Genomic DNA, 27,796 nt, shown 5'->3' with positions numbered 1-27,796 from the left:
GAAAAAGGAATGGAACACCACCGGAGGGATGGAATCTTTCGGACCGTGGCGGAGATCCATCCGAAGTCGAGGCCGAGGAACTAACAAAGGAGGGGTCGAGGGGAGGGAGCGAGGAAGACAGGACAAAGAAGGAAGCTGAAAATCATGGCAAAGAGACGCAAGGCGCAGCCCAACCAGTAAACCCGTCCGCCCTGATACCACCCACTCCTATCAGGGGCTCTCCTCACGGGCGCCACCCAGCCACAGCAAGGGCCGTCTGGCACGGCGGCCATTGCCGGGAGTTCCGATGCTCCAGGATGACGAGCAACCACTCCAAGGCATGCATGAGGAGGTCACAGCTCAGGTATCAGAAGTGTGATCCCTGTGTGTTCAGGGGGCTCAACCAAAAGGGTACATAGCGACCCCACCACACGGGCTGGCTACCGTGCTGGCTATGCACCCTAGCATCAGACAACGACGCGAAAGAAAAGGTGGAATGTACTAGGAGGGCGCACGTCGGAGACACTAGGTAAGGTGCTCTTCCCCAAATGGCTCACACTATGGAGGAGAAATTTTGTAATGGAGGTCAAACCCCAGAGGGGGACCGAGGAATGCCAAAAGGAGGAGATGATCATGCAACAAAGCCGGAATGTAAAACCAACAGAACCAGGAGGATACCGGGGGCCAACATAAGCAAGGACACCAATAGAGGGAGAGGAGAGGGCGAGAGGAAAGGAGCATGGAGGGGAAAGCAGGGGAAGGGAAAGGAAATGCAGCCCGGGAGAGAAAGAAGGCTGCTATGGCTCCGGGCCCCGTGCTCGTTACACACGTATCCACAAAAGAGTTGTGGACCCCCTGGGGGGGATATCCAGGGAGGCAGAAGCTCTGTGTTTATGCCGCTAGATGAGGTCCACCAATGGAAAGGTAAGAGCTATTATATGCCAAACTGGGGTGGTACAGTCTGTGAGCTAAAGTTATTCCTAGGTGAAGTGTATGCAGTAGAATGTGAAAGGGATGTACAGACACACCATTGGGTTTACCCTAAGTTCACCCCTGAAATGGTGATTATAAATCATTAAAAACAGGGTCAATCCAAGAGAATGGCGAGAATGGAACGGCAAGCTAATGAGTTATCGGTTAATGGTACAACCTGTGATATAGCATGGACTACTTTGTGTGTCCCAGCTGCTATCACCAGGGCACCTATAATGAATCTGACACACTCCAATTGTACTGGCTGGAAAAACCATTGGACATATTACTAACCCAGAACCTAAATTTGCTAAACATTTTCAAACCTGCCTTCCTCCATGCACTGGATGAAGATACAGCCATGCAGAAAACTGGAATGACTGCTGAATAGATGCTCCACCATCTGTGGTGATAAACAGAGTACCTCAGTTTCTGGTATCATTATGGTTCTGACTACTCTGCTTTTTGTAACTTATCTACTTTAAGTGGAGCCCTGGTTGACCTGTTGAGCTCCCAGTGGACTGGGTTAATCTTAGGAAGGAACATTTTGATAAGTCAATGAACCATGTGGTTTATGCTAAATTCGAAGATGGAAAAGTGGAGAATATTTTATTTTTTATGTTAATCTGTGAAACTTGTGTTAACATCTTTTTTGACCAGAAATGTAAACAGGTCTCAAACCAGAGCCGAGATTTCTTCAAAGGAGGGAGGAATGTTGTGCCACAACCTAGTTTGGTGTCATGAACTGTCCAGCATCCATTCAACAGAAAAACGTGATAGGGGCAGAATGCATGACAGCCTGAAGACTGGGTGCTATGGAGCAAGTAAATGTCCTGAAGCCTGCAAGAGCACCCAATCAGTACATCAACACTGTGGACTATATGAGTCATCACCTCTCAAAGCCCGAGTTTAACACATTTCAGTGGTGACAGGGTGTCTGGAAGAATTGACCAAATGAGAAAACCAGGATGAATGAAATCACCACTGTCTAACAGATAGGGCTGTGCTCTAACCTGTTAAGATTTCTGGGTTGAAGTGCTGCCATGGGGTAAACACTAGCCAGCCTGTCTCACGTACATATAATCCAATTCAGCCGAATTCATACCCTCAATCCCACATGCTCCTTATAGCCAGCAGCAACCAGGTGTGTGTGTTATACTGGCAAAGCAGTCTACACTAACTGATGACTACAAGACGGAGACCATTTGCAGTACAAGATGATGCAGCCAGCCACCATCCACACACTTTATCACCAGTAGCTGAAAGGAGGGTATGGGGGGCTGTGCTAACTAATTCAATTTAGATAAAGCAATGTTGTTGGTGTCTGAACTGCAGCCAAATTGAGAGATTTACTGTAGAATGTATCCAAAAATGTATCAGTAATAAGCAAAGATTTTTTTTTATATCTGTAACCACATTATGGATGTTTACATAGTCGTGTGTTTGTATTTAAAAAGTAGTTAGTAGGTAGTACTGATGCAATGTGTGCACGTTTGTAAAAGAGTAGTTTGGCTGAATAGGAAACAGCAATGATAGAAATCACAATGTGTACCATGGGTGGTAGAAGTGACAATAGTCATATGTATTGAACACAATTTTTATAACTTATCATGTTACAGTTCATCTCATCCCCTTTTCACTCACTATACACTCCTGAGAACTGTTGAGTTTGGATGGGACAAAGGCCAAATATATCTAATATCTAAGTTTGCTGAACCAGCTGATGTGCACAAATGGTTGTATAGATGCTGCTTGGTGCTAATCTATGAGACGAATGATCCTTCAGGAAATGGTCTGTTGTGTCTATGTAACTAAATTATTATAATGACTTACTTACAACTGGCTTCTTGGACCATGCTTCACATTGATGGTACATTGGACACACAGGATTGCAGAATTTGTGAGATTGAAAACATGGATATTGTGACTGATTGCTGCATGATGTTGTGTGATGGAAAGCTGTATACTGAATATTCTTTTTTATCCATCCCACAGTGAGCTGTACAACACTCCTAAATATCCTGGAAAATTACACTGTTGCTCAAAGCCACTGAGCCAAATTTTCCAGTTTAGCATCCATTAAATTAAGCCAGCATCTTTGGCTTCTTTGTTAATGAGACATATAGATTGGTAGAGCTGTGCCTTGGCCATCATTGTCACTGGAGTTGAGCCAATTAGATTTTGAAGAACTGCATGTTTACCATCAGCTGTATAAAAAAAATTATTTGTTTTCAACCAGTTTCAGTGGTAGCAATTGTCTTCACAGAAAGAGAAAAAGCTGCACATGAAATGGATATGCAATTCAATTTTCCATGAGAATAAATTGAAAACCATCAGAGCCATAAAAATGTTTACAGAACCATGTATAACAAGCCATGATACCAGCACAAAATTGACCTCACTGTGATTAAACAGAATGCCCGTGAAGGTGTTAATATGAAGTCTTCATGTAACCAGTTTGTTTGTTTGTTTTGGACAGCCAGTGTGCTTTTGACACAGCTCAGTGAGCCTTGAGCAGCCGCTGGTGAAGTACCAGTGCAGCAGCAGTCCAGTAGCGAGTGGCATATTTAGCTCTCATATTTGTTCTGTAGTTTGATTCTTAATTTCTTTCCGAGTGTTTATGCGCTTGCATATTTAATTACATAAAATCTTTGCGTATTCTCATATTGAGAGGAGTAATATTGCTTATTGATAGCTGTAGAGTATAAATTCGCGGAGTCATTAGTCAGTTGTTTGGTTTGGACAGCCAGTGCGCTTTTGACACAGCTCAGTTAGCCTTGAGCAGCTGCTGGTGAAGTATCAGTGCAGCAGCAGTGCAGTAGCGAGTCGCATATTTAGCTTTCATATTTGTTTTGTAGATTGATTCTTAATTTCTTTCAGAGTGTTTGTGCGCTTGCATATTTAATTACATAAAATCCTTGTGTATTCTCGTATTTGAGAGGAGTAATATTGCTTATTGATAGCTGTAGAGTATAAATTCGTGGAGTCGTTGGATATTAGCAGTAGGATGGATGGGGTGTGCGGGCAAAGGAGGAAGTGGCCGTGGTTCGCGAGCAGCTGAGCTTGCTGTTGGCCACGGTCAGCCGCCTTCAGGCTGCTGCCTCAAGGTGCAGTGACAGTGGAGGGTCTGCCACGTCGCTTGAGACACCCCAGGTGTCGCTTGCTGTGTCCGCTGACTCAGCCACCAAGGCACCTTCTAGTGTACCTGGCACATTGGGGCCACCTTCACCTCAGGGTGAGTGGCGGACTGCAACGCATTCGCGTCGCTTGAGGCGAAGGGCCAATGTGGAGGCTGGCCAGCTGGCCTCGCCCGTTCATCCTGTCAGTGGGCAGGTGGCCGCTCCTTCAGCAGGGCCCGAGCACGAACACGGGGGGCAAAGGCTTGCTGGTTATTGGGAGCTCCAACGTTAGGCGGGTGATGGAGCCCCTTAGGGAAATAGCCTACAGGGCTGGAAAGAAATCCAATGTGCACTCGATTTGTCTGCCGGGGGGCCGCATCCAAGGTGTGGAGGCGGCCTTGCCTGCGACTATCGAGTGTACGGGGTTCACTCATCTGCAAGTAGTTGCTCACGTCGGCACCAATGACGCCTGTCACTTGGGTTCTGAGGCGATCCTCAGTTCGTACAGGCAGCTGGCGGATTTGGTGAAGACCGCTGGCCTTGCACGCGGGGTGCAAGCAGAGCTCTCAATTTGCAGCATTGTTCCCAGAGTGGATCGGGGTCCTTTGGTTTGGAGCTGAGTGGAGGGCTAAATCAACAGCCAATGCGTAATGGAAATATTTTACATCTGGTAGCCACGAACAGATCAGACCCCATCAATGGTGTCAGTGTTGAGACAGGGATTATTGATCATGATGTTGTCATTACAACTATGGTTACGAAAGTTAAAAAGTCGGTCAAGAAGGCTAGGAGAGTATTATTACTAGAAAGAGCAGATAAGCAGTTGTCAGCAACCCACTTAGTAAATTAATTGATTTCATTTACTTCCGGTACGATGGACGTGGAAGAATTATGGGAAAATTTTAAACACATTGTAAATCACACATTGGACAAGTATGTTTCGAAAAAGTGGGTTATGTACGGAAAAGACCCACTGTGGTTTAACAGCGCAATTCGGAGAATGCTCAGGAAGCAAAGGCAGTTGCACTCAGGGTACAAGGAAGATCAGGAGAATGAGGACAGGCAAAAGTTGGTAGAGATTCATGCTGCTGAAAAAGAGCGATGCGTGAAGCATTCAACCACTACCACCGCCATACCTTAGCAAAAGATCTTGCTGAAAACCCAAGGAAATTCTGGTCTTACGTAAAATCGGTAAGCGGGTCGAAGGCTTCCATCCAGTCACTCACTGATCAGTCTGGCCTGGCAATGGAAGACAGCAAAACGAAAGCTGAAATTTTAAATTTAGCATTTGCGAAATCTTTCACGCAGGAGGATCGTACAAACATACAGCTGTTTGAGTCTTGTACAGATTCCCATATGGAGGACATAGTGGTAGACATACCTGGGGTTGTGAAGCAGCTGAATGGGTTGAAAATAAATAAATCGCCAAGTCCTGATGGGATTCCAATTCGGTTTTACACAGAGTACTCTACTGCATTGGCTCCTTACTTAGCTTGCATTTATTGCGAATCTCTTGCCCAACGTAAAGTCCCGAGCGACTGTAAAAAAGCGCAGGTGACACCTGTATATAAGAAGGGTAGAAGGAGGGATCCTCAAAATTACAGACCAATATCCTTAACATCAGTTTGTTGCAGGATTCTCAAACATATTCTCAGTTCGAATATAATGAATTTCCTTGAGACAGAGAAGTTGCTGTCCATGCATCAGCATGGCTTTAGAAAGCATCGATCCTGCAAAATGCAACTCGTTCTTTTTTCAGATGATATCTTGCGATGATCTTTTGGATAGGGTGGATAGCAATGTGTGACTGTTTGCTGATGATGTTGTGGTGTACGGAAAGGTGTTGTCGTTGATGAGTCTTAGGAGTGGTGTGGAGTGTCCTGTCCTGAGTACCTGGCTAGAGACTATTCATGAGATGGCCAGCCAAAGTTTCTGAGGAAATCAATGTTGTAAGTTTTATGTCTCTCTCCCATTCATAACGTTAAATATGTATCGACTGAGCTAGCATAGTGCAGGGGCTTAGGTTCATGGCTACCATGCTACCAGCATAGGTTCAACCCCTGCCTGTTTACCTTTTTTCCTCAATGTCTTCATACAGAATACCATCAAATGCAAACTACTCCAATATAGTCATTTTTGCTGTAGTAAATTCATTAATGAATCAGATAAATATTTTTGAATAATTTTGCATGACAATACTACTTAATGATACTCTTTGTGTTGTTGTTGTTGTTGTTGTTGTTGTTGTTGTTGTCTTCAGTCCTGAGACTGGTTTGATGCAGCTCTCCGTGCTACTCTAACTCTTTGCGATGAAACTGAAAATAAAGATAGCAAACAACAACTGCATGGTACCCATCAAGTTTTGCCATTATGCTTACTTGGTGGAAACATGACTAATATTATGGGTATGGAAGGTTCATCTAAAACTTCAACGTCAATTTTCTTGGAAACTAGGAGCTGTTGCATGAAAAGCTGCCAGCCAGGTATTCAGGACAGGTTCCTCTACAACATATCTAAGGCTCATCAAAATCCAAGACTAACAGGTCTGACGGTCCCTTCATTAGTACTAAGGAAAGACGGGGTTAGGAACCTTAAAGGACTTCTCTGCATGCAAGCCCCCCCCCCCCCTCCCCTTCCCCCATTACAACAAGTTCATCTTGTGGCTGCTGCCTGTAAGTGTGTACATAGATATTACACTTACTTCAGGATATGTCAGATGAGTTACTCATTTCACACAATATGTTTCATGTGAAACTTATACTTATTTTTCATACTTTAAGACAAATATACATTCCAAAAGTTATAATTTTATACAGAATAAAGTTATAATTTTATACAGAATAAAACTAGAATTTCTATTTCGTAATACATATTACAATCAAATTTCTTTGTACATATTGCATGAAAAATTGTCTGCAGATTTTTCTTCTGAGGAGTGTGTTGCACCTGTACAGAAATGAAATATTTCATTTGTTCCTCCAAAACTGATGATGTTTAACTCCATGATAAAAATAAGAAAAACTTCAACCATGCATCAGAAATTCACAAGACACTATGCAAAAGTCACTTCTTCATATTAAAAATTTCTGTTGCGCAAAGGTTTTTTAATGCTAATACTAGCACTTCCAGTTGCAGGTTGACTTTCCACCAAAGAACTGCATGAACTGCAATCAATGAATCTCTTGCCCCAACAAAGAAAGCTGAAAAAAAGGAAATAATTCATTAATTTTATTTTTAATTATCTTCTGACAGCCTTACATTAAATTTATTACTTTCACAATTCACTCACTTGTTTTAGGAACTGCTTGGCATTACTGAGAGTTGTTGATCCATATGTAACTCGTTTACTTGTTGGTCCTCCTGCTTTGCCCTGTGAAACCACTCTTTTTTTGTAGGTAACTGCTTTACATTAGACTCACAATTACAGATAAAGCAGACAGAAATAATTTTGAAACTATATGTAAAAACTCACAATAACTATAGCAGCATGAAATTTTAAATATCTGAGGCACGAACACTGAATGATGCAAAGATCATAAATATGCAGTGGAGCAGCAATGCATGCAAAATATACCCTGTGAATGGCATCTTTGTAAGGTATACTCTCCAACGGACTCTCAAGAGTTAACTTTCTAAAATAAGTCTGATACTTCCTTCATTTTCCAAAAAGAATTGTGTTACATGCAGCTGGTAGCAACTAGGAAAAAACAAGACAGAACATAGGTATCCACAATAGGGGAGGAAGGCTACAGACAATATTTATTACAGTAGTCTCATTTATTTCTATAGATAGTTCTCTAGAGTTCTACTCAACCACAGAAGTAGATTGCCGAATGTAAGGACGAACACTGGGGCTTTATTAAATATTAGACTGGTTGTCATTTTGTTCGCAAGAAATTATACTGTTTTCTTATCATGGCTGCAGTTTCGATATTGTTTTGTAATCTTGTTGGATATGGACCTTTCCAGAAAACTGCCAAAATAGAGTACCTAATCTTTATTTTGTCACTTCATTGTACAGCCATTAATGAGCTACAAAAACGGACAGTTCCTACACCCAGCACAGTGCACACATGGTTATAATATGCATGCAACACTCTTTCACAATTCCAAGAACAGCTTCTTTATCTGCTGCATATCTTAATCTCAACAGAAGGTTCGCATTTGATCCATCAAGGCTTCCTGAGGCTTCATTAAGTTTTACACAGTAGTAGGGTATGAAAAACACAGTCATATTATATCATAGATGTATTCACCTACACTTCATTTGTGGACCCAAATGCAGAAGAACCAATTTCTGCACTGGAAGAGTGGGAAAATGGTGAAATATCATGGTCAAAAAGGTGTTTGTATCTTCTTCAAACACATGGGTCTTAAGACTATATGGGGTGTAGCTCAGCCATAGAATTATCAGTTTTGTAGTCCAGTTGTCATGGCTACACAATAATGTGCCATATTACGAAGACAAGGACAATTTTCCTTCAATCCTTGGCAGTTAAGAGTTAATTTCATGTTTGCTTTAAAAGATTCCCTTCTTCAATATTCATAAAAAAAAGATGTGCTTTGGCTATACTAATGAAATATGCTTACCTTTAAGTTATAACAGTGATCTACTTTCAAAAACATATTGACAGATAATTGTAGAACATTTACGATGCGGTAAGCTTTGTCTACTTTCTGACAAATTTATTTCTGGGGACACGACACATTCTTAAAGTCAACTAATCAGTTATTTTTTTATATAACACTTTTGAAATCTTGCCCCTTCTTGGACAAATTTCTGCAGGGACCCATGGAACAAAGTGCTCTGACAATACCAGTCACCAATCTCTGTAGCAAGCACAAAAAAACTAAATGAAGAAAATAAATGCCAAATTTATTTATTCTTATGGTGCTTGACAAGTGAAACAGAATCATATAAATATGGTTAAGTCCAGAAAACTAAATTTCTGAACTTTTTCTTGAAATGATTCTTTCAATGACATATTAAGTCTGACAATCTTTATACTAATAACTAGCCTGTTACCTTTGGCTTTGCCCACATGTGTATGTGGCACATATCTCCTCCCATCCCTCTCTCTGTCCATTCCCTCCACCTCCCTTTCTCTTTCTATATCTTTCTTCCCCTCCATTTCTCTTTCCATCTCTTCTGCTGCCCTCTCTCTGGTGATCTCTCTTCCGCCCTCCCTCTGTACATCTTTTCCTACCCCTCTCCCTATAAGGGAAGGGAGTGAGACAGGGTTGTAGCCTGTCCCCGATGTTATTCAATCTGTTTATTGAGCAAGCAGTAAAGGAAACAAAAGAAAAATTCGGAGTAGGTATTAAAGTCCATGGAGAAGAAATAAAAACGTTGTGGTTCGCCGATGACATTGTAATTCTGTCAGAGACAGCAAAGGACTTGGAAGAGCAGTTGAATGGAATGGACAGTGTCTTGAAAGGAGGATATAAGATGAACATCAACAAAAGCAAAACGAGGATAATGGAATGTAGTCGAATTATGTCGGATGATGCCGAGGGAATTAGATTAGGAAATGAGACACTTAAAGTAGTAATGGAGTTTTGCTATTTGGGGAGCAAAATAACTGATGATGGTCGAAGTAGAGAGGATATAAAATGTAGACTGGCAATGGCAAGGAAAGCGTTTCTGAAGAAGAGAAATTTGTTAACAAGGAGTATAGATTTAAGTGTCAGGAAGACGTTTCTGAAAGTATTTATATGGAGTGTAGGCACGTATGGAAGTGAAACATGGACGATAAATAGTTTGGAGAAGGAAAGTATAGAAGCTTTCGAAATGTGGTGCTACAGAAGAATGCTAAAGATTAGATGGGTAGATCACATAACTAATGAGGAGGTATTGAATAGAATTGGGGAGAAGAGGAGTTTGTGGCACAACTTGACAAGAAGAAGGGACCGGTTGGTAGGACATGTTCTGAGGCATCAAGGGATCACAAATTTAGCATTGGAGGGCAGCGTGGAGGGTAAAAATCGTAGAGGGAGACCAAGAGATGAATACACTAAGCAGATTCAGAAGGATGTGGGTTGCAGTAAGTACTGGGAGATGAAGAAGCTTGCACAGGATAAAGTACCATGGAGAGCTGCATCAAACCAGTCTCAGGACTGAAGACGACAACAACAACAACAACAACAACAACTCCCTATAGGTCTGCTAATGTGCCATTTCCCAGTCTATCTCGTCCTTACCCCATCTCTCTGTCCATCTCCATCTCCCCTGTTGTCCATACCCTCCTATTCCTCTCTCTGAGCATCTCCTCCTCCCCCTCTCTCTGACCATCTCCTCCTCCCCTTCCTATCTCTATCCCTCTCCCCCTCTATTTATCAATCTACTCTCCCCCCTCCCCTCTCTCTTCATCTACTCCTTCACCTCCTCTCTTTCCATCTCCTCCTCCCCATATATGTGCCCACTTCATCCTCACCCTCTCTGTCCTTCTCCTCCACAATCTGTCCCTCCTCTCCTCTTCCACTCTCCATCTGTCTATTCCCTCCAGCCCATTCTCTCTCTCCATCCCCTCCTCTACCCATCTCAACTTTCCCTCAGCTACACCCATTTTTATGTAAAGACCACCCAAAAAGAACGATGAAGCAGGCCAATACAGCTCCAACACAACATGCCTACCATCGGTGGCCTGAAAACCGTTTCTTAGCCCTGACGTGTAGGCTGCCCTGCAAAGCAGGTTAATGCTGCTCCCCCACAAAACAACTGTCATTCAGGGCAACATATATGGTGAGGGCTGAAAAAAAAACTTGGTTTCGGCCAATCTCTGCTATTACTGGAGCTAGGAGGTTATAAACATTACAGTGCCAATGCTCGTGAATTTAGCTGTTTGTGTGCCAAATTTAGTTGAAATCGATCCAGTGGTTTGGGAGGAGATCCTAAAAGTACATATGTATGTACATACATACATGCTGCTTTATATTCATAGATGTAAAGGCTACATGACATTGTGTACAGTAAGGAGTGGCACCATTTTATTTGTATTAGTACTGCTAATGTTAAAGATACTGGCTGTTATATTCCACGTTCATGAAAGACTTTTCATTCTTAGCTAGCTTTTATACAAGCATTTGACTTGTGGCTTCCAAGTGTCAAACTGAAATATCCTTATTTGACTTCAGGTAACATACAGAATACATCAAAATTTGATAAGCTGATGCATTTTTCACTGGGCATACTTAATCCTTTGAATGATATGGATATTGTATTTCATTGCATCCTAGTATTTTATGCAAGTATTTCATATGACCATTTAGTTGGAATATATATGTCTTTGCTATTATGGCCTCTTGTTTCCATTTTTTTCTTCACTTTACAACCCAATTTTTTTTTGTGACTGATATCATGATATTACTTTCACTGCTTTTCTGTTCTACGAAAGCTGAGCAAATTTCATATTTGGAATTCATATGTGACTGCACAATAATGGATTCTTAGTAAGAGTAAATATACAGGATAAATCCTCTGATGTCAATAATAACAACACCTCTCCTGTAAATGTTAAAATAACAGTCTGCTGTGCTCATCACCAGAAAACCAGATAGTGGTTTCTAAAAAAGGTATGGCAAATAATTCTACAGAACTTGAAGAGAACAGAAGTTGTGAGGAAATCCTTGTGAAACAAGCATGTTTTAAAAGGATAGATTGCTACTCACCATATACAGGAGTCACCGAGCCACAGACATGCACAAAGAAAAGACAGCTATACATTTAATTTTTTGGCCAAAAGGTCTTCTTCTGATGTAGAAAACACATGCACACATCTACAACAGCACAAGGGCCCCCCATCCCACCCACCCACACAAACAAAAAATTAAGCTGAACTCTTTGAACTTTGTGTTCTACAGATCAAATTCTCTCTGTACCTCCATGGTGGTTTCAGGTCAAATGGTTATGTCAACAACATGAATTGCTTCATACCTGGTATGGATCTTCATGACAAGTGGAGCCAGATGGACAGTTATTAACAACCATGGAAGGTGACAAAGCATTAAGTCAGTGGGAGAGGACAAGCTAATGGTTGCGCTACAATTTGTTGCCTGTTTCTTGCTTAACAGGTCGATGAAATTAGTTAAATCTATTACTTCATAGGAAATTTAGAGCTCTCAAACCCTGTATTAATCTTCATGACAAGTAGAGTCAGTTGAGAAAGTGGTCCCTAGAGAGTAGGTCAAAGTCAGTTTTCCATTCTATGATGTCAATAAGGGAAGGTAACAAAGCAATAAGTAAGTGGCAGAGGGCAAGTCAATAGATGTGCTACAATTTGTTACCTGCTCCTTGTTTAACAGGTAGATAAAATTAATTACATACACTGACTTGTGAGAAATGTATTTAGAGCTTTCGCAGCATGTCGTGGGTGTTAAAATTTGCCAAAAGGAGTATTGGGTGGAGGAGTTGTTTGATTAATTCAGTAAGAGCTGAACTGAGGGAATTATTTGGTGGCAGATAGCTGTAACACATGGTGATCTTCGCAAGAACACAAATTGTGATGTCAGCTACTTGTAGTTGGTGTGGAGTGATCTGGTCGTAACAGCTATCCTTGTTGAGGATGAACACGTCTTCTTTAGCTCTTTCACCATCAGAATTGTCCATCCACAGGATTATTTGAAGTGAGTCTCTTGGAATCGTGGGGTTGTCTTATACTAGAGCTTCTTGCTCCTCTGTCTTCAACAAGTATGTGATCTGAATACTGAGGCATGTACTATAGGATGCATTTACTTCTTCAGAGTGTCTTAGTTACAGCCAAGTCAGAATGTTTGAACAGGTATACAGTCTGAAAAGCAGGAAACTGGCCAACTTGCCATCAGAAAGACTGTCATACTTTTCAACTAAGTGAATAATATGTGGCATATGGCTGTTACAGTCAAATGCTCCCCTACTTCTATACTCACATTGTGGAAGATGAATAGCAAAAGAGAATGGAATTTTAGTATGGCACCCCAGATGGCATACAAACAAAAATGTAAGTGAAAACTATTTTACACTATATAACATATAACTGCAAAAATGACATCTCACTTAAATAGACTAATTTCAAGTACATATTCTGTCTGCTTCTCCACTACTAATGTTCTCTGAAAAAAATCTTTTTATAATTTAATTCCTCAAAAGGAAAAGATAACTCAGATTCAAGACTTTCGTCACTAACCTTTGTATAATCCACTAGATTTTGGTATTCAATGTAGTTTCCGCCACCAACAACAAACACAATTGCCTCTTGGAATGGCATCCTGTTTCTCGGTATCTGTGAACTGTCTAATGGTCTCAACTGTTTAGGATCAAAGTACCTGAAATCTTCTGTTTCTTGTGATGTCTTCATCTCCATGAGTTCATCAACTAACCTAGTGACTGGTAAATTCTGAAAAAAAAAAAAAGAAAAAAAAAGGAAAAAATGGAATTATATCAGACAACACAGTAAAATAAAATAAGGAAAGGGCAAAGAAGAGGAAAAAAAAAAAAAAAAAAAAAAAAAAAAAAAAATTTAACAGTGAAATATATATTTTGCAGACAATGTTAGTTAGGGTGAAGAAAGGAAATTAACCTAAGTAATTTGGCGTATATATATATATATATATACATATATATATATATATAAAAAAACAAAGATGATGTGACTTACCAAATGTACACATAAAATTCAAGCTTTCGCAACAAACTGTTGCCTCATCAGGAAAGAGGGAAGGAGAGGGAAAGACGAAAGGATGTGGGTTTTAAGGGATAGGGTAAGGAGTCATTCCAATCCCGGGAGCGGAAAGACTTACCTTAGGGGGAAAAAAGAACGGGTATATACTCGCACACACACACATATCCATCCACACATATACAGACACAAGCAGACATATTTAAAGACAAAGAGTTTGGACAGAAATGTCAGTCGAGGCAGAAGTGCAGAGGCAAAGATGTTGTTGAATGGCAGGTGAGGTACGAGTGGCGGCAACTTGAAATTAGTGGAGATTGAGGCCTGGTGGATAACGGGAACAGAGGATATATTGAAGAGCAAGTTCCCATCTCCGGAGTTCGGATAGGTTGGTGTTGGTGATCCTACCCCTAATGATCCAACTCCCCAAGACACTATCCAAATTGAGCCCTGCCTAGAACAGTTCCATCCCACGTCACAGCGGGACCCACCTCCTCTTCCTCAAAATCACCCTCTCCAAACCTTCCAGGAATTTCTGACTTCCAGCCTTGCCTCTCAATCCTTCTTAAAAAACCTTAATCCTACTCCCAACATCACCACTGCTGAAGCCCAGGCTATCCCTGATCTGAAGGCTGACCGGTCCATTGTCATTCTTCCGGCGGACAAGGGTTCCACGACCGTGGTACTTGATCGTCGGGAGTACGTGGCTGAGGGACTGCGTCAGCTTTCAGACAACACCACATACAAAGTTTGCCAAGGTAATCCCATTCCCGATGTCCAGGCGGAGCTTCAAGGAATCCTCAGAACCTTAGGCCCCCAACAAAACCTTTCACCTGACTCCATCAACCTCCTGACCCCACCGACACCCCGCACCCCTACCTTTTACCTTCTTCCTAAAATTCACAAACCCAATCATCCCGGCCGCCCCATTGTAGCTGGTTACCAAGCCCCCACAGAACCTCTCTCTGCCTACGTAGATCAACACCTTCAACCCATTACATGCAGTCTCCCATCCTTCATCAAAGTCACCAACCACTTTCTCGAACGCCTGGAATCCTTACCCAATCTGTTACCCCCAGAATCCATCCTTGTAACCATTGATGCCACTTCCTTGTACACAAATATCCCACACGTCCAGGGCCTCGCTGCGATGGAGCACTTCCTTTCACGCCGATCACCTGCCACCCTACCTAAAACCTCTTTCCTCATTACCTTAGCCAGCTTCATCCTGACCCACAACTTCTTCACTTTTGAAGGCCAGACATACCAACAATTAAAGGGAACAGCCATGGGTACCAGGATGGCCCCTTCGTACGCCAACCTATTCATGGGTTGCTTAGAGGAAGCCTTCTTGGTTACCCAGGCCTGCCAACCCGAAGTTTGGTACAGATTTATTGATGACATCTTCATGATCTGGACTCACAGTGAAGAAGAACTCCAGAATTTCCTCTCCAACCTCAACTCCTTTGGTTCCATCAGATTCACCTGGTCCGACTCCAAATCCCATGCCACTTTCCTTGATGTTGACCTCCACCTGTCCAATGGCCAGCTTCACACGTCCGTCCACATCAAACCCAGCAACAAGCAACAGCACCTCCATTACGACAGCTGCCACCCATTCCACATCAAACGGTCCCTTCCCTACAGCCTAGGTCTTCGTGGCAAACAAATCTGCTCCAGTCCTGAATCCCTGAACCATTACACCAACAACCTGATAACAGCTTTCGCATCCCGCAACTACCCTCCCGACCTGGTACAGAAGCAAATAACCAGAGCCACTTCCTCATCCCCTCAAACCCAGAACCTCCCACAGAAGAACCACAAAAGTGCCCCACTTGTGACAGGATACTTTCTGGGACTGGATCAGATTCTGAATGTGGCTCTCCAGCAGGGATACGGCTTCCTCAAATCCTGCCCTGAAATAAGATCCATCCTTCATGAAATCCTCCCCACTTCACCAAGAGTGTCTTTCCGCCGTCCACCTAACCTTCGTAACCTATTAGTTCATCCCTATGAAATCCCCAAACCACCTTCCCTACCCGCTGGCTCCTACCCTTGTAATCGCCCCCGGTGTAAAACCTGTCCCATGCACCCTCCCACCACCACCTACTCCAGTCCTGTAACCCGAAAGGTGTACACGATCAAAGGCAGAGCCACGTGTGAAAGCACCCACGTGATCTACCAACTGACCTGCCTACACTGTGACGCATTGTATGTGGGAATGACCAGCAACAAACTGTCCATTCGCATGTATGGACACAGGCAGACAGTGTTTGTTGGTAATGAGGATCACCCTGTGGCTAAACATGCCTTGGTGCACGGCCAGCACATCTTGGCACAGTGTTACACCGTCCGGGTTATCTGGGTACTTCCCACTAACACCAACCTGTCAGAACTCTGGAGATGGGAAGTTGCCCTTCGGTATATCCTCTCTTCTCGTTATCTGCCAGGCCTCAACCTCCGCTAATTTCAAGTTGCCGCTGCTCATACCTCACCTGTCTTTCAACAACATCTTTGCCTCTGTACTTCCGCCTCGACTGACATCTCTGCCGAAACTCTTTGCCTTTACAAATGTCTGCTTATGTCTGTGTATGTGCGGATGGATATGCGTGTGTGTGCGAGTGTATACCTGTCCTTTTTTCCCCCTAAGGTAAGTCTTTCCGCTCCCGGGATTGGAATGACTCCTTACCCTCTCCCTTAAAACCCACATCCTTTTATCTTTCCCTCTCCTTCCCTCTTTCCTGACGAAGCAACCGTTGGTTGCGAAAGCTTGAATTTTGTGGGTGTGTTTGTGTTTGTTTGTGTGTCTATCAACATCTACATCTACATCTACATTTATACTCCGCAAGCCACCCAACGGTGTGTGGCGGAGGGCACTGTCATTACCTCCCTTTCCTGTTGCAGTCGCGTATGGTTCGCGGGAAGAACGACTGTCTGAAAGCCTCCGTGCGTGCTCTAATCTCTCTAATTTTACGTTTGTGATCTCCTCGGGAGGTATAAGTAGGGGGGAAGCAATATATTCGATACCTCATCAAGAAACGCACCCTCTCGAAACCTGGCGAGCAAGCTACACCACGACGCAGAGCGCCTCTCTTGCAGAGTCTGCCACTTGAGTTTCTTAAACATCTCCATAATGCTATCACGGTTACCAAATAACCCTGTGACGAAACGTGCCGCTCTTCTTTGGATCTTCTCTATCTCCTCCGTCAACCCGATCTGGTATGGATCCCATACTGATGTGCAATACTCAAGTATAGGTCAAATGAGTGTTTTGTAAGCCACCTCCTTTGTTGATGGACTATATTTTCTAAGGACTCTCCCAATGAATCTCAACCTGGTACCCGCCTTACCAACAATTAATTTTATATGATCATTCCACTTCAAATCGTTCCGCACGCATACTCCCAAATATTTTACAGAAGTAACTGCTACCAGTGTTTGTTCCGCTATCATATAATCATACAATAAAGGATCCTTCTTTCTATGTATTCGCAATACATTACATTTGTCTATGTTAAGGATCAGTTGCCACTCCCTGCACCATGTGCTTATCCGCTGCAGATCTTCCTGCATTTCGCTACAATTTTCTAATGCTGCAACTTCTCTGTATACTACAGCATCATCCGCGAAAAGCCGCATGGAACTTTGGACACTATCTACTAGGTCATTTATATATATTGTGAAAAGCAATGGTCCCATAACACTCCCCTGCGGCACGCCAGAGGTTACTTTAACGTCTGTAGACGTCTCCCCATTGATAACAACATGCTGTGTTCTGTTTGCTAAAAACTCTTCAATCCAGCCACACAGCTGGTCTGATATTCTGTAGGCTCTTACTTTGTTTATCAGGCGACAGTGTGGAACTGTATCGAACGCCTTCCGGAAGTCAAGAAAAATAGCATCTACCTGGGAGCCTGTATCTAATATTTTCTGGGTCTCATGAACAAATAAATCGAGTTAGGTCTCACACGATCGCTGTTTCCGGAATCCATGTTGATTGCTACATAGTAGATTCTGGGTTTCCAAAAACGACATGATACTCGAGCAAAAAACATGTTCTAAAATTCTACAACAGATCGACGTCAGAGATATAGGTCTATAGTTTTGCGCATCTGCTCGACGACCCTTCTTGAAGACTGGGACTACCTGTGCTCTTTTCCAATCACTTGGAACCTTCCGTTACTCTAGAGACTTGCGGTACACGGCTGTTAGAAGGGGGGCCAGTTCTTTCGCGTACTCTGTGTAGAATCGAATTGGTATCCCGTCAGGTCCAGTGGACTTTCTTCTGTTGAGTGATTCCAGTTGCTTTTCTATTCCTTGGACACTTATTTCGATGTCAGCCATTTCTTCGTTTGTGCGAGGATTTAGAGAAGGAACTGCAGTGCGTTCTTCCTCTGTGAAACAGCTTTGGAAAAAGGTGTTTAGTATTTCAGCTTTACGCGTGTCATCCTCTGTTTCAATGCCATCATCATCCCGGAGTGCGTGGATATGCTGTTTCGAGCCACTTACTGATTTAACGTAAGACCAGAACTTCCTAGGATTTTCTGTCAAGGCGGTACATAGAATTTTACTTTCGAATTCACTGAATGCTTCACGCATAGCCCTCCTTACGCTAACTTTGACATAGTTTAGCTTCTGTTTGTTTGAGAGGTTTTGGCTGCGTTTAAACTTGGAGTGAAGCTCTCTTTGCTTCCGCAGTAGTTTCCTAACTTTGTTGCTGTACCACTGTGGTTTTTTCCCGTCCCTCACAGTTTTACTCGGTACGTACCTTTCTAAAACGCATTTTACAATTGCCTTGAACTTTTTCCATAAACACTCAACATTGTCAGTGTCGGAACAGAAATTTTCGTTTTGATCTGTTAGGTAGTCTGAAATCTGCCTTCTATTACTCTTGCTAAACAGATAAACCTTCCTCCCTTTTTTTATATTCCTATTAACTTCCATATTCAGGGATGCTGCAACGGCCTTATGATCACTGATTCCCTGTTCTGCACTTACAGAGTCGAAAAGTTCAGGTCTGTTTGTTATCAGTAGGTCCAAGATGTTATCTCCACGAGTCGGTTCTCTGTTTAATTGCTCGAGATAATTTTCGGATAGTGCACTCAGTATAATGTCAGTCGATGCTCTGTCCCTACCACTCGTCCTAAACATCTGAGTGTCCCAGTCTATATCTGGTAAATTGAAATCTCCACCTAAGACTATAACATGCTGAGAAAATTTATGTGAAATGCATTCCAAATTTTCTCTCAGTTGTTCTGCCACTAATGCTGCTGAGTCGGGAGGTCGGTAAAAGGAGCCAATTATTAACCTAGCTCAGTTGTTGAGTGTAACCTCCACCCATAATAATTCACAGGAACTATCCACTTCTACTTCACTACAGGATAAACTACTACTAACAGCGACAAACACTCCACCACCGGTTGCATGCAATCTATCCTTTCTAAACACCGTCTGTATCTTTGTAAAAATTTCAGCAGAATTTACCTCTGGCTTCAGCCAGCTTTCTGTACCTATAACGATTTCAGCTTCGGTGCTTTCTATCAGCGCTTGAAGTTCCAGTACTTTACCAACGCAGCTTCGACAGTTTACAATTACAATACCTATTGCTGCTGGGTCCCCGCAAGTCCTGACTTTGCCCCGCACCCGTTGAGGCTGTTGCCCTTTCTGTACTTGCCCAAGGCCATCTAACCTAAAAAACGGCCCAGCCCACGCCACACGACCCCTGCTACCCGTGTAGCCGCTTGTTGCGTGTAGTGGACTCCTGACCTATCCAGCGGAACCCGAAACCCCACCACCCTATGGCTCAAGTCGAGGAATCTGAAGCCCACACGGTCGCAGAACCGTCTCAGCCTCTGATTCAGACCCTCCACTCGGCTCTGCACCAAAGGTCCGCAGTCAGTCCTGTCGACGATGCTGCAGATGGTGAGCTCTGCTTTCATCCCGTTAGCGAGACTGGCAGTCTTCACCAAATCAGATAGCCGCCGGGAGCCAGAGAGGATTTCCTCCGATCAATAGCAACACACATCATTGGTGCCGACATGAGCGACCACCTGCAGATGGGTGCGCCCTGTACCTTTCATGGCATCCGGAAGGACCCTTTCCACATCTGGAATGACTCCCCCCGGTATGCACACGGAGTGCACATTGGTTTTCTTCCCCTCTCTTGCTGCCATATCCCTTAAGGGGCCCCATTACGCGCCTGATGTTGGAGCTCCCAACTACCAGTAAGCCCACCCTCTGCGACCGCCCGGATCTTGCAGACTGAGGGGCAACCTCTGGAACAGGACAAGCAGCCATGTCAGGCCGAAGATCAGTATCAGGTGGAGACAGAGCCTGATACCGGTTCGTCAGACAAACTGGAGAGGCCTTCCGTTCAGCCCTCTGGAATGTCTTTCGCCCCCTGCCACACCTTGAGACGACCTCCCACTCTACCACAGGTGGGGGATCAGCCTCAATGCGGGTAGTATCCTGGGCAACCACAGTCGTAGTCTGATCGGGGGATGCGTAGGACAAGCTGGCCGTCCCCAACAAACCCCCATCCGGACCCCCACAGTGATGCCCATTGGCAACAGCCTCAAGCTGTGTGACCGAAGCCAACACTGCCTGAAGCTGGGAGTGAAGGGATGCCAACTCAGCCTGCATCCAAACACAGCAGTTGCAGTCCCTATCCATGCTAAAAACTGTTGTGCAAAGAACGTCTGAACTGATCTACAGAGAGCGCAAAAATCGACACAAAATTTAAACGGTTATTAAAATACAAGATTGCCTAGTAAATGCAGTAATGCTGCTACTTGCGCACTGCTGACACACTGCTCGGGGGGCGGAAGGAGACTACGCGATTTTACACTATTCGGGTACTAAAACGTGATGCTACAACTCTCAAATACTATAATACGCCCGAAATATATGAATTAAACAATGCAAGTACCAAAAACACGCAAAGAAATTAAGAATTAAACTATGTAACAACTGAGTGAGGTAGGAGTATACGACTTGCTGCTGCAGCTGCTTATCCAACGGCGGCAGGGAGCACACTTGGGGATGCCAACGCTTTCGCTTGGTAAGTTACATCATCTTACACACACCCGTTAAATGCAGTCTCTCATCCTTCTTCAAAGACACCAACCACTTTCTCGAACGCCTGGAATCCTTACCCAATCTGTTAGCCCCGGAAACCATCCTTGTAGCCATTGATGCCACTTCCCTATACACAAATATCCCACATGTCCAGGGCCTCGCTGCGATGGAGCACTTCCTTTCACGCCGATCACCTGCCACCCTACCTAAAACCTCTTTCCTCATTACCTTAGCAAGCTTCATCCAAACTCACAACTTCTTCACTTTCGAAGGCCAGACATACCAACAATTAAAGGGACAGCCACGTGTACCAGGATGGCCCCCTCGTACGCCAACCTATTTATGGGTCACTTAGAGGAAGCCTTCTTGGTTACCCAGGCCTGCCAACCCAAAGTTTGGTACAGATTTATTGATGACATCTTCATGATCTGGACTCACAGTAAAGAAGAACTCCAGAATTTCCTCTCCAACCTCAACTCCTTTGGTTCCATCAGATTCACCTGGTCCTAGTCCAAATCCCATGCCACTTTCCTCGATGTTGACCTCCATCTGTCCAATGGCCAGCTTCACACGTCTGTCCACATCAAACCCACCAACAAGCAACAGTACCTCCATTATGACAGCTGCCACCCATTCTATATCAAACGGTCCCTTCCCTACAGCTTAGGTCTTTGTGGCAAACGAATCTGCTCCAGTCCTGAATCCCTGAACCATTACACCAACAACCTGAAAACAGCTTTCGCATCCCGCAACTACCCTCCTGACCTGGTACAGAAGCAAATAACCAGAGCCACTTCCTCATCCCTTCAAACCCAGAACTTCCCACAGAAGAACCACAAAAGTGCCCCACTTGTGACAGGATACTTTCCGGGACTGGGTCAGACTCTGAATGTGGCTCTCCAGCAGGGATACGACTCCCTCAAATCCTGCCCTAAAATGAGATCCATCCTTCATGAAATCCCCCCCACTCAACCAAGAGTGTCTTTCCGCCGTCCACCTAACCTTCATAACCTCTTGGTTCATCCCTATGAAATCCCCAAACCACCTTCCCTACCCTCTGGCTCCTACCCTTGTAACTGCCCCCGGTGTAAAACCTGTCCATGCACCCTCCCACCACCACCTACTCCAGTCCTGTAACCCGGAAGATGTACACGATCAAAGGCAGAGCCACGTGTGAAAGCTCCCATGTGATTTACCAACTGACCTGCCTATACTGTGAAGCCTTCTATGTGGGAATGACCAGCAACAAACTGTCCATTCGCATGAACGGACACAGGCAGACAGTGTTTGTTGGGAATGATGATCACCCTGTGGCTAAAAATGCCTTGGTGCACGGCCAGCACATCTTGGCACAGTGTTACACTGTCCGGGTTATCCGGATACTTCCCACTGACACCAACCTATCAGAACTCCGGAGATGGGAACTTGCCCTTCAATATATCCCCTCTTCCCGTTACCCACCAGGCCTCAACCTCCACTAATTTCAAATTGCCGCCCCTCGTACATCACTTGTCACTCAACAACTTCTTTGCCTCTGTACTTCCACCTCGACTGACATCTCTGCCCAACCTCTTTGCCTTTACATATGTCTGCCTGTGTCTGCATATGTGCGTGTGTGTGTGTGTGTGTGTGTGTGTGTGTGTGTGTGCGCGTGTGTGCGCGTGTGTGTGCGCGTGCGCAAGTGTATACCTGTCCCTTTTTCCCCCTAAGGTAAGTTTTTCTGCTCCCCGGATTGGAATGACTCCTTACCCTCTCCCTTAAAACCAACATCCTTTCGTCTTTCCCTCTCCTTCCCTCTTTCCTGATGAAGCAACCCTGGGTTGCGAAAGCTTGAAATTTGTGTGTGTGTTTGTGTGTTTTCTTAATTTTGACATTGTTTATGTAATATAAGTTTCATTTTCAAAATATATTTTATCTCCTGTTTGTACTTTCCTTATTTTCTTTATTTTATGGTATCTTAATTAATTTCATTTTGTATGAAAAATGTTTTATGTCCTTATCTTGTCTTACCCCTATGAAAATTGATGTTTGTAAAAGCTTTACAAGCTCTATACACATGTATATGAATTAATCCATATGCTCTGTGATTTATTCTTTATGCAAGTATGGAAACACAAAAGTAAAAGTTTGTTTTTAATGTAATTTGTATTTTACTTATGTTTGAGCCTGTTATACTTCTGGTAAAATTAGAGTGTGCTTTTCTTGTGTCACGAGTGCCACCTGGTGGACAATGTACAGTTCATTTTTTCACCTGTGATCTGTTACTCCCAGTATATGTTTATACTTAGTACTATCATGTACTATTTGAAACTGTGACACCTGGACCATCTAGACAATCATGTCTGACCAAGTACCCCAATACTGTGAGAAGTGGGAACATGTAACGCACCCAAGAACGTCATTGAAAATGATAAATCTGGAGGTCCACATGTTATGGGTTGGAGGGGCATAATGTGGCAGGGGCATACTGACATCCAAATCTTTGAACAAAGTACACTCAGCAGTCAGAATTATTGTGACAATGTACTACTTTCCCACGTACGCCTTTTCAGGGATGCATTTAGCCTTGACTTCATTTTTATACATGAGAGTGTGCGATTGCATTGAACTGTGCAGGTGAAGAAGTTCTTGGAACAAGAGTATATTCTATGAATGGAGCGGCCTGCCCATTTCTCTGACTAAAATCCCATTCCGCCTGAGTGGAATATGTTAGGGAGATGTACTGCAGCACATCAACATGCACTAATGACTCTCCAGTAACAGTTAACTGCACTGGCAGAGTAACGGCACATCCCACCTCAAGAACTCCTAACCAACTTTGTGGTCAGCATGGGAACACAACACAGATCATACATTGCTGTCCTTGGAGTGATCTCACACACTATTAAGAGCCATGTGTACCATTTGTAATGTGGAGGGGACCAGCATGAATCACAGGCACTTCAGTGTAATTATTGTCTTTGAATAAACATGTCATTTCTGTTTGTCTCATTGCGTATTTCTTTCAGTTACAATCTGTACCACAGTGTAGCAGTTCTTCCTATATGTGATCCAAGTTTCCATGAGCTATGTTACTTGGCAGTGATACATCATATGAAACTTAAACTTACTTTCATCCTCAAGTTTTACATTCTAGTTTTTTTTGCTGCCCCAAACCAGAGGAGAAGTTGGTGATTGGAAGTTCATGAGAAGGTCTTGTTACCGTGACTCACTTATTATATCTGTACACCCATTCCCTTATTTAGTGATAATACAAAATGTGTTGCCCTGGTACAGACGCCATACTCCAAATGTATGCAATACTCCAAATGTAGCGTAGCAGTCTCTTTAGTACACTTATAATACAATACCTTCTAAGCATTCTGCCAATAAAATAAAATCTTTTGTTAACATTAATAACTGTAACCCCACGGTATCTAGTTAAAATAACAACATTTAAGTAAGATTGATATACAAAGAACCCCTATTTTATGTTTTCATGTGGTGCAGATTTAAAAAATGCTAAACTGAGGAATATGAAGAGTTGAGTAAAATGTTAAAATTCTCCAAAATATGAGCAAAATCTCATATAATTGGCATATAGGATTAAAACTCGGAATCCTCTCCAATAATTTGTATAAAATCTGTCTACGTGAAGGAAATTGCATGTAAAATACAATGTTAATACAATAATTTGTGATAATGAATTTCACCAGTTCTTGAAAACTCACAGATGTGCAACAGCAAGTAAAATTTCATCAAAGAATTTAAATTGGTAGCTGGGTATAAGGTATTCAAGCTGTTTTCCAACATGCTAAGACTACAAATTAAATGTTTGAAACACCCATTTCTGAGAGATCATCCTTTGTGCTCACCCAGAAAAAAAAGCAAAAACGAACATTGTAATAAAACTGGTTATGATGAGATAAATGTACTGACCAATCTTGGGAGCATATGAAGTGAACGATACCTCACCAACGACATAAATGCCACAAATACTCTACTACATAGCTAAGCAATGAATATGTACCTTCCAATAAGGATAAACAATTATTTGTATTTTATTTATAAAATTTCTGTTCCAAAGATTATTTTTCATAAATAGATCAATATATGATAGCAATTTCTTGGTAACATGTTGTTAGAGGTAAACCTTTGTTCTTTTGTGCAGTTGGTTGTACGTGTCTGAAGTGCGAGGATAGAGAAAGAGTTGTGTGTATTTCATTGCTTTGCATTGTGAAGTGAAATGACTGAAAATATATGTGTAATTCTGCAGAAAGTCCACAATAATTAATATTTTTTAATGATACAGCAACACGGTCCTGCTCTAGACGATTAAATAATGATGAATCACAGAAACGAAGAGAACAACAAGGCATCAATACATAACAAAGAACAGCAAAAATGATGAGCATTTTTATTATTAACAGAACTGATTATTACAGTCAACCGTCCCCGTTACTCGCTGCAGTGTGTCACTATCACAGTGTGGCAAGTGCTGTGAAAATGTGACCAGTTGTTTAAATTACTAACTTCCTACAAACATCTTTATGTCCAACATTGAGCAACAAGGAGGTGGGAACAGTCAGAATATGGTGGCGTTGGTGCCCACGATTTTCTGAAAGTGAAATGCGACTACGGTGTTGGAACATTTTTCTTCTTGCAGATTAAAAGATATTGTGAAAATTTAATGTGACCGAGCAGCCAGAGATGAACCACAGCTACAGAACAGCAACAATAACAGCAAAAAAGGAGTTCGCAAAGAAGAAGAAAAGGATAGAAAAAAAAATAGAAAGTGATGTGAAGAATTAAAAATGTTGATATCCAACAACGAAGCTGGATACTGGAAATATTTTCTTTATTTTTTTAATTATTTGGTGATGTGTTTCATTGTACAATTATTAACAATGACAGTAATTGAGGAATCAAAATGAACACAGAATAACAGAGGCATGGGAGACTTAAGTAGTGTCGTGAAACAAGAATGGGAGAGCTTCATTGATGACACAGCAACACAGGAAAAATAAGACGAGATGATAACAATGACATAAACACAATGCTGCCATTGTTAATAAAAATGAGCAATGACCAGTTTGTAAAAATAAATAAGGAATTTGAAAATAATAAACAAGAAAATAAGATTCAGTTCTCAGAAATGACCAATGATGATAAGAATAGCTTCACAGAAACTGTTCATACAACAAGAGCATTGTCTGATTGTATCAGTAAAAATACAGCTGAATTAAATGATATCTATCAAAAAATTGAGAAGTTAGACGGTTGAGTAGAGTATGTGGAGCCCAAAATAAAAGATATTGAACTTAAATTTGATAATGAATTTAAAATTGTCAAAGATGAGATCACTGAAGTAAAAATAAAGAGCTTTTGGAAAAGTGCATGATGAAATAAGAATTGTTGACAAAAATGTAAATAGTTGAATTTCGACTTTGGAACTAGACTAATGTTGACACCAAACTCGCACTTGTTGGAAGCAATTTTGTTGAACAAATAAAAACGGTACACAGAAAATGTGAAATTAAGAAACAACAAAACTAGCACCCTAGAAAGTAGTGTTTTCGGTTTTGTAAAAAAGTTGAACAACTGTCTAATGATGTCGTTAACAGAAATCTTGTTAACAATGGTGGTACCATGTTTGCAACATTTTACTGAAAAACTTTTTGGGTGAAGGTAGTTTACATCCTGTAGATTTTTTGCAGCGTTGCACAGATAGTTTTGTCTCAATAAACTAATGATGACGCAACTATGTCTATTTTGAGAAAGGATTTTTAGATAAATTTTGTCAGAGACTGAACAAGCTAGAACAAAAAGTGAATTTATCAATGGATCAAATTACAGGGAAGGGCATATTAATATGAAACAGTTTTTCAAAAATCAGCTAAAAAATCAGTCCATTTGAGCAAACCTTTTGATGAACTCACCCAGAAAGATACTTTAAAAAGGTTACAGGCTGAGGTAAAGTGGGGCCTAGTATATGGACCAGATTACACAGTAGACCAGTTTTTGAAATATGTAGATAAATTAGACAGAATATTTGAAAAAAAAAAAAAAAAAAAAAAAGGAAAATACCACTACAATAGACACAAACATTTTGAAAGAGGTACTAATCAGAATTGGCACAGTCATAATCACAACAAGAGAGAACATAGTAATCACAATGGTAACAATTATCAACAGAAGGAACATTTTCATTTTGGAGAGCAGCATGGTAACAGTTGGAACAGAGATGATAATAGAAACACCAGGAAGCAGGATGGGGTATTAACTCAGGAAACAAAAAACTATCTTGAGCCTCATTGTCGGTCTGCAAGTTAGGGGCTCACAAAACAAATTCCAAATGGACCATAAATTACTCTAGTGTAGCAATCAGTAGTTATCTTAAAGACGTGTACTATCCTGTTTAAATGATACCTGTTGAGAAAGAAGTATATTCACCAGGTAAGGCAAAATATACAAATAAGGTAAGGTAATATACAAATAAGGTAAATATACAAATAAGGTAAGCAAGCTCATAGGAATTGAAAAAAGAGGATATGCAAAAGGTGAATTTATTGGAATTCTGTAAGTGAAGAGAGGCTGGTTATATTTCAAACACTGAAGTGATTGATTTTTGTGATGATGTTGGAATTCAGAAACTAATGGAAGAACCAGGTAAGAAAAAAAGTGGAAACCGTATTAATGAACAGCCATTTTAGTGAAGTTGGGAACTTAAAACAGTAGTGAAATAGGAGATGATGATGATGATAGTAATTTGTGCGATGATATTGATCATGAGAATAGTAATGAGGAAGAAAAGTATTTTGTTTGCTTTAAAGAAGAATTGGAGGCATTAGGTACTAATAAGGAAATGTTTAGTAGTGGCTATAATCTGTAGAGATATCCAAGGAAACAGTTAAAGGATTAATGAACATTAATGGAAGTATCACAGGAAAACAAATACTTGATTTAATTACTAGTAAGGAGGCAAGTATAGATGATCAAACTCATTCAGTTACCAGTGAT

The 27,796-nt window shown here is 42.0% G+C and overlaps 1 protein-coding gene across 1 annotated transcript in view; it reads right to left on the bottom strand.

The window, feature by feature from the left end:
• Positions 1-6,857: 6,857 nt before the first annotated feature.
• Positions 6,858-27,796, bottom strand: part of LOC126416759 (protein sly1 homolog) — a 187,107-nt gene continuing 166,168 nt past the window's right edge. The window contains exons 13-15 of the mRNA XM_050084599.1: positions 13,232-13,441; positions 7,360-7,440; positions 6,858-7,270 (exon numbers count right to left, since the gene is read on the bottom strand). Of these exons, the coding sequence (XP_049940556.1) occupies positions 7,241-7,270; positions 7,360-7,440; positions 13,232-13,441 (321 nt within the window). The 3' untranslated portion in view covers positions 6,858-7,240. The remainder of the gene's footprint in view (positions 7,271-7,359; positions 7,441-13,231; positions 13,442-27,796) is intronic.

Source organism: Schistocerca serialis, chromosome 8, assembly GCF_023864345.2.
Source record: "Schistocerca serialis cubense isolate TAMUIC-IGC-003099 chromosome 8, iqSchSeri2.2, whole genome shotgun sequence".
In the NCBI taxonomy this organism is placed as follows: domain Eukaryota; kingdom Metazoa; phylum Arthropoda; class Insecta; order Orthoptera; family Acrididae; genus Schistocerca; species Schistocerca serialis.
The sequence above is the reverse complement of the archived record's forward strand: the minus strand, read 5'-3'. Positions and strand labels throughout refer to the sequence as shown.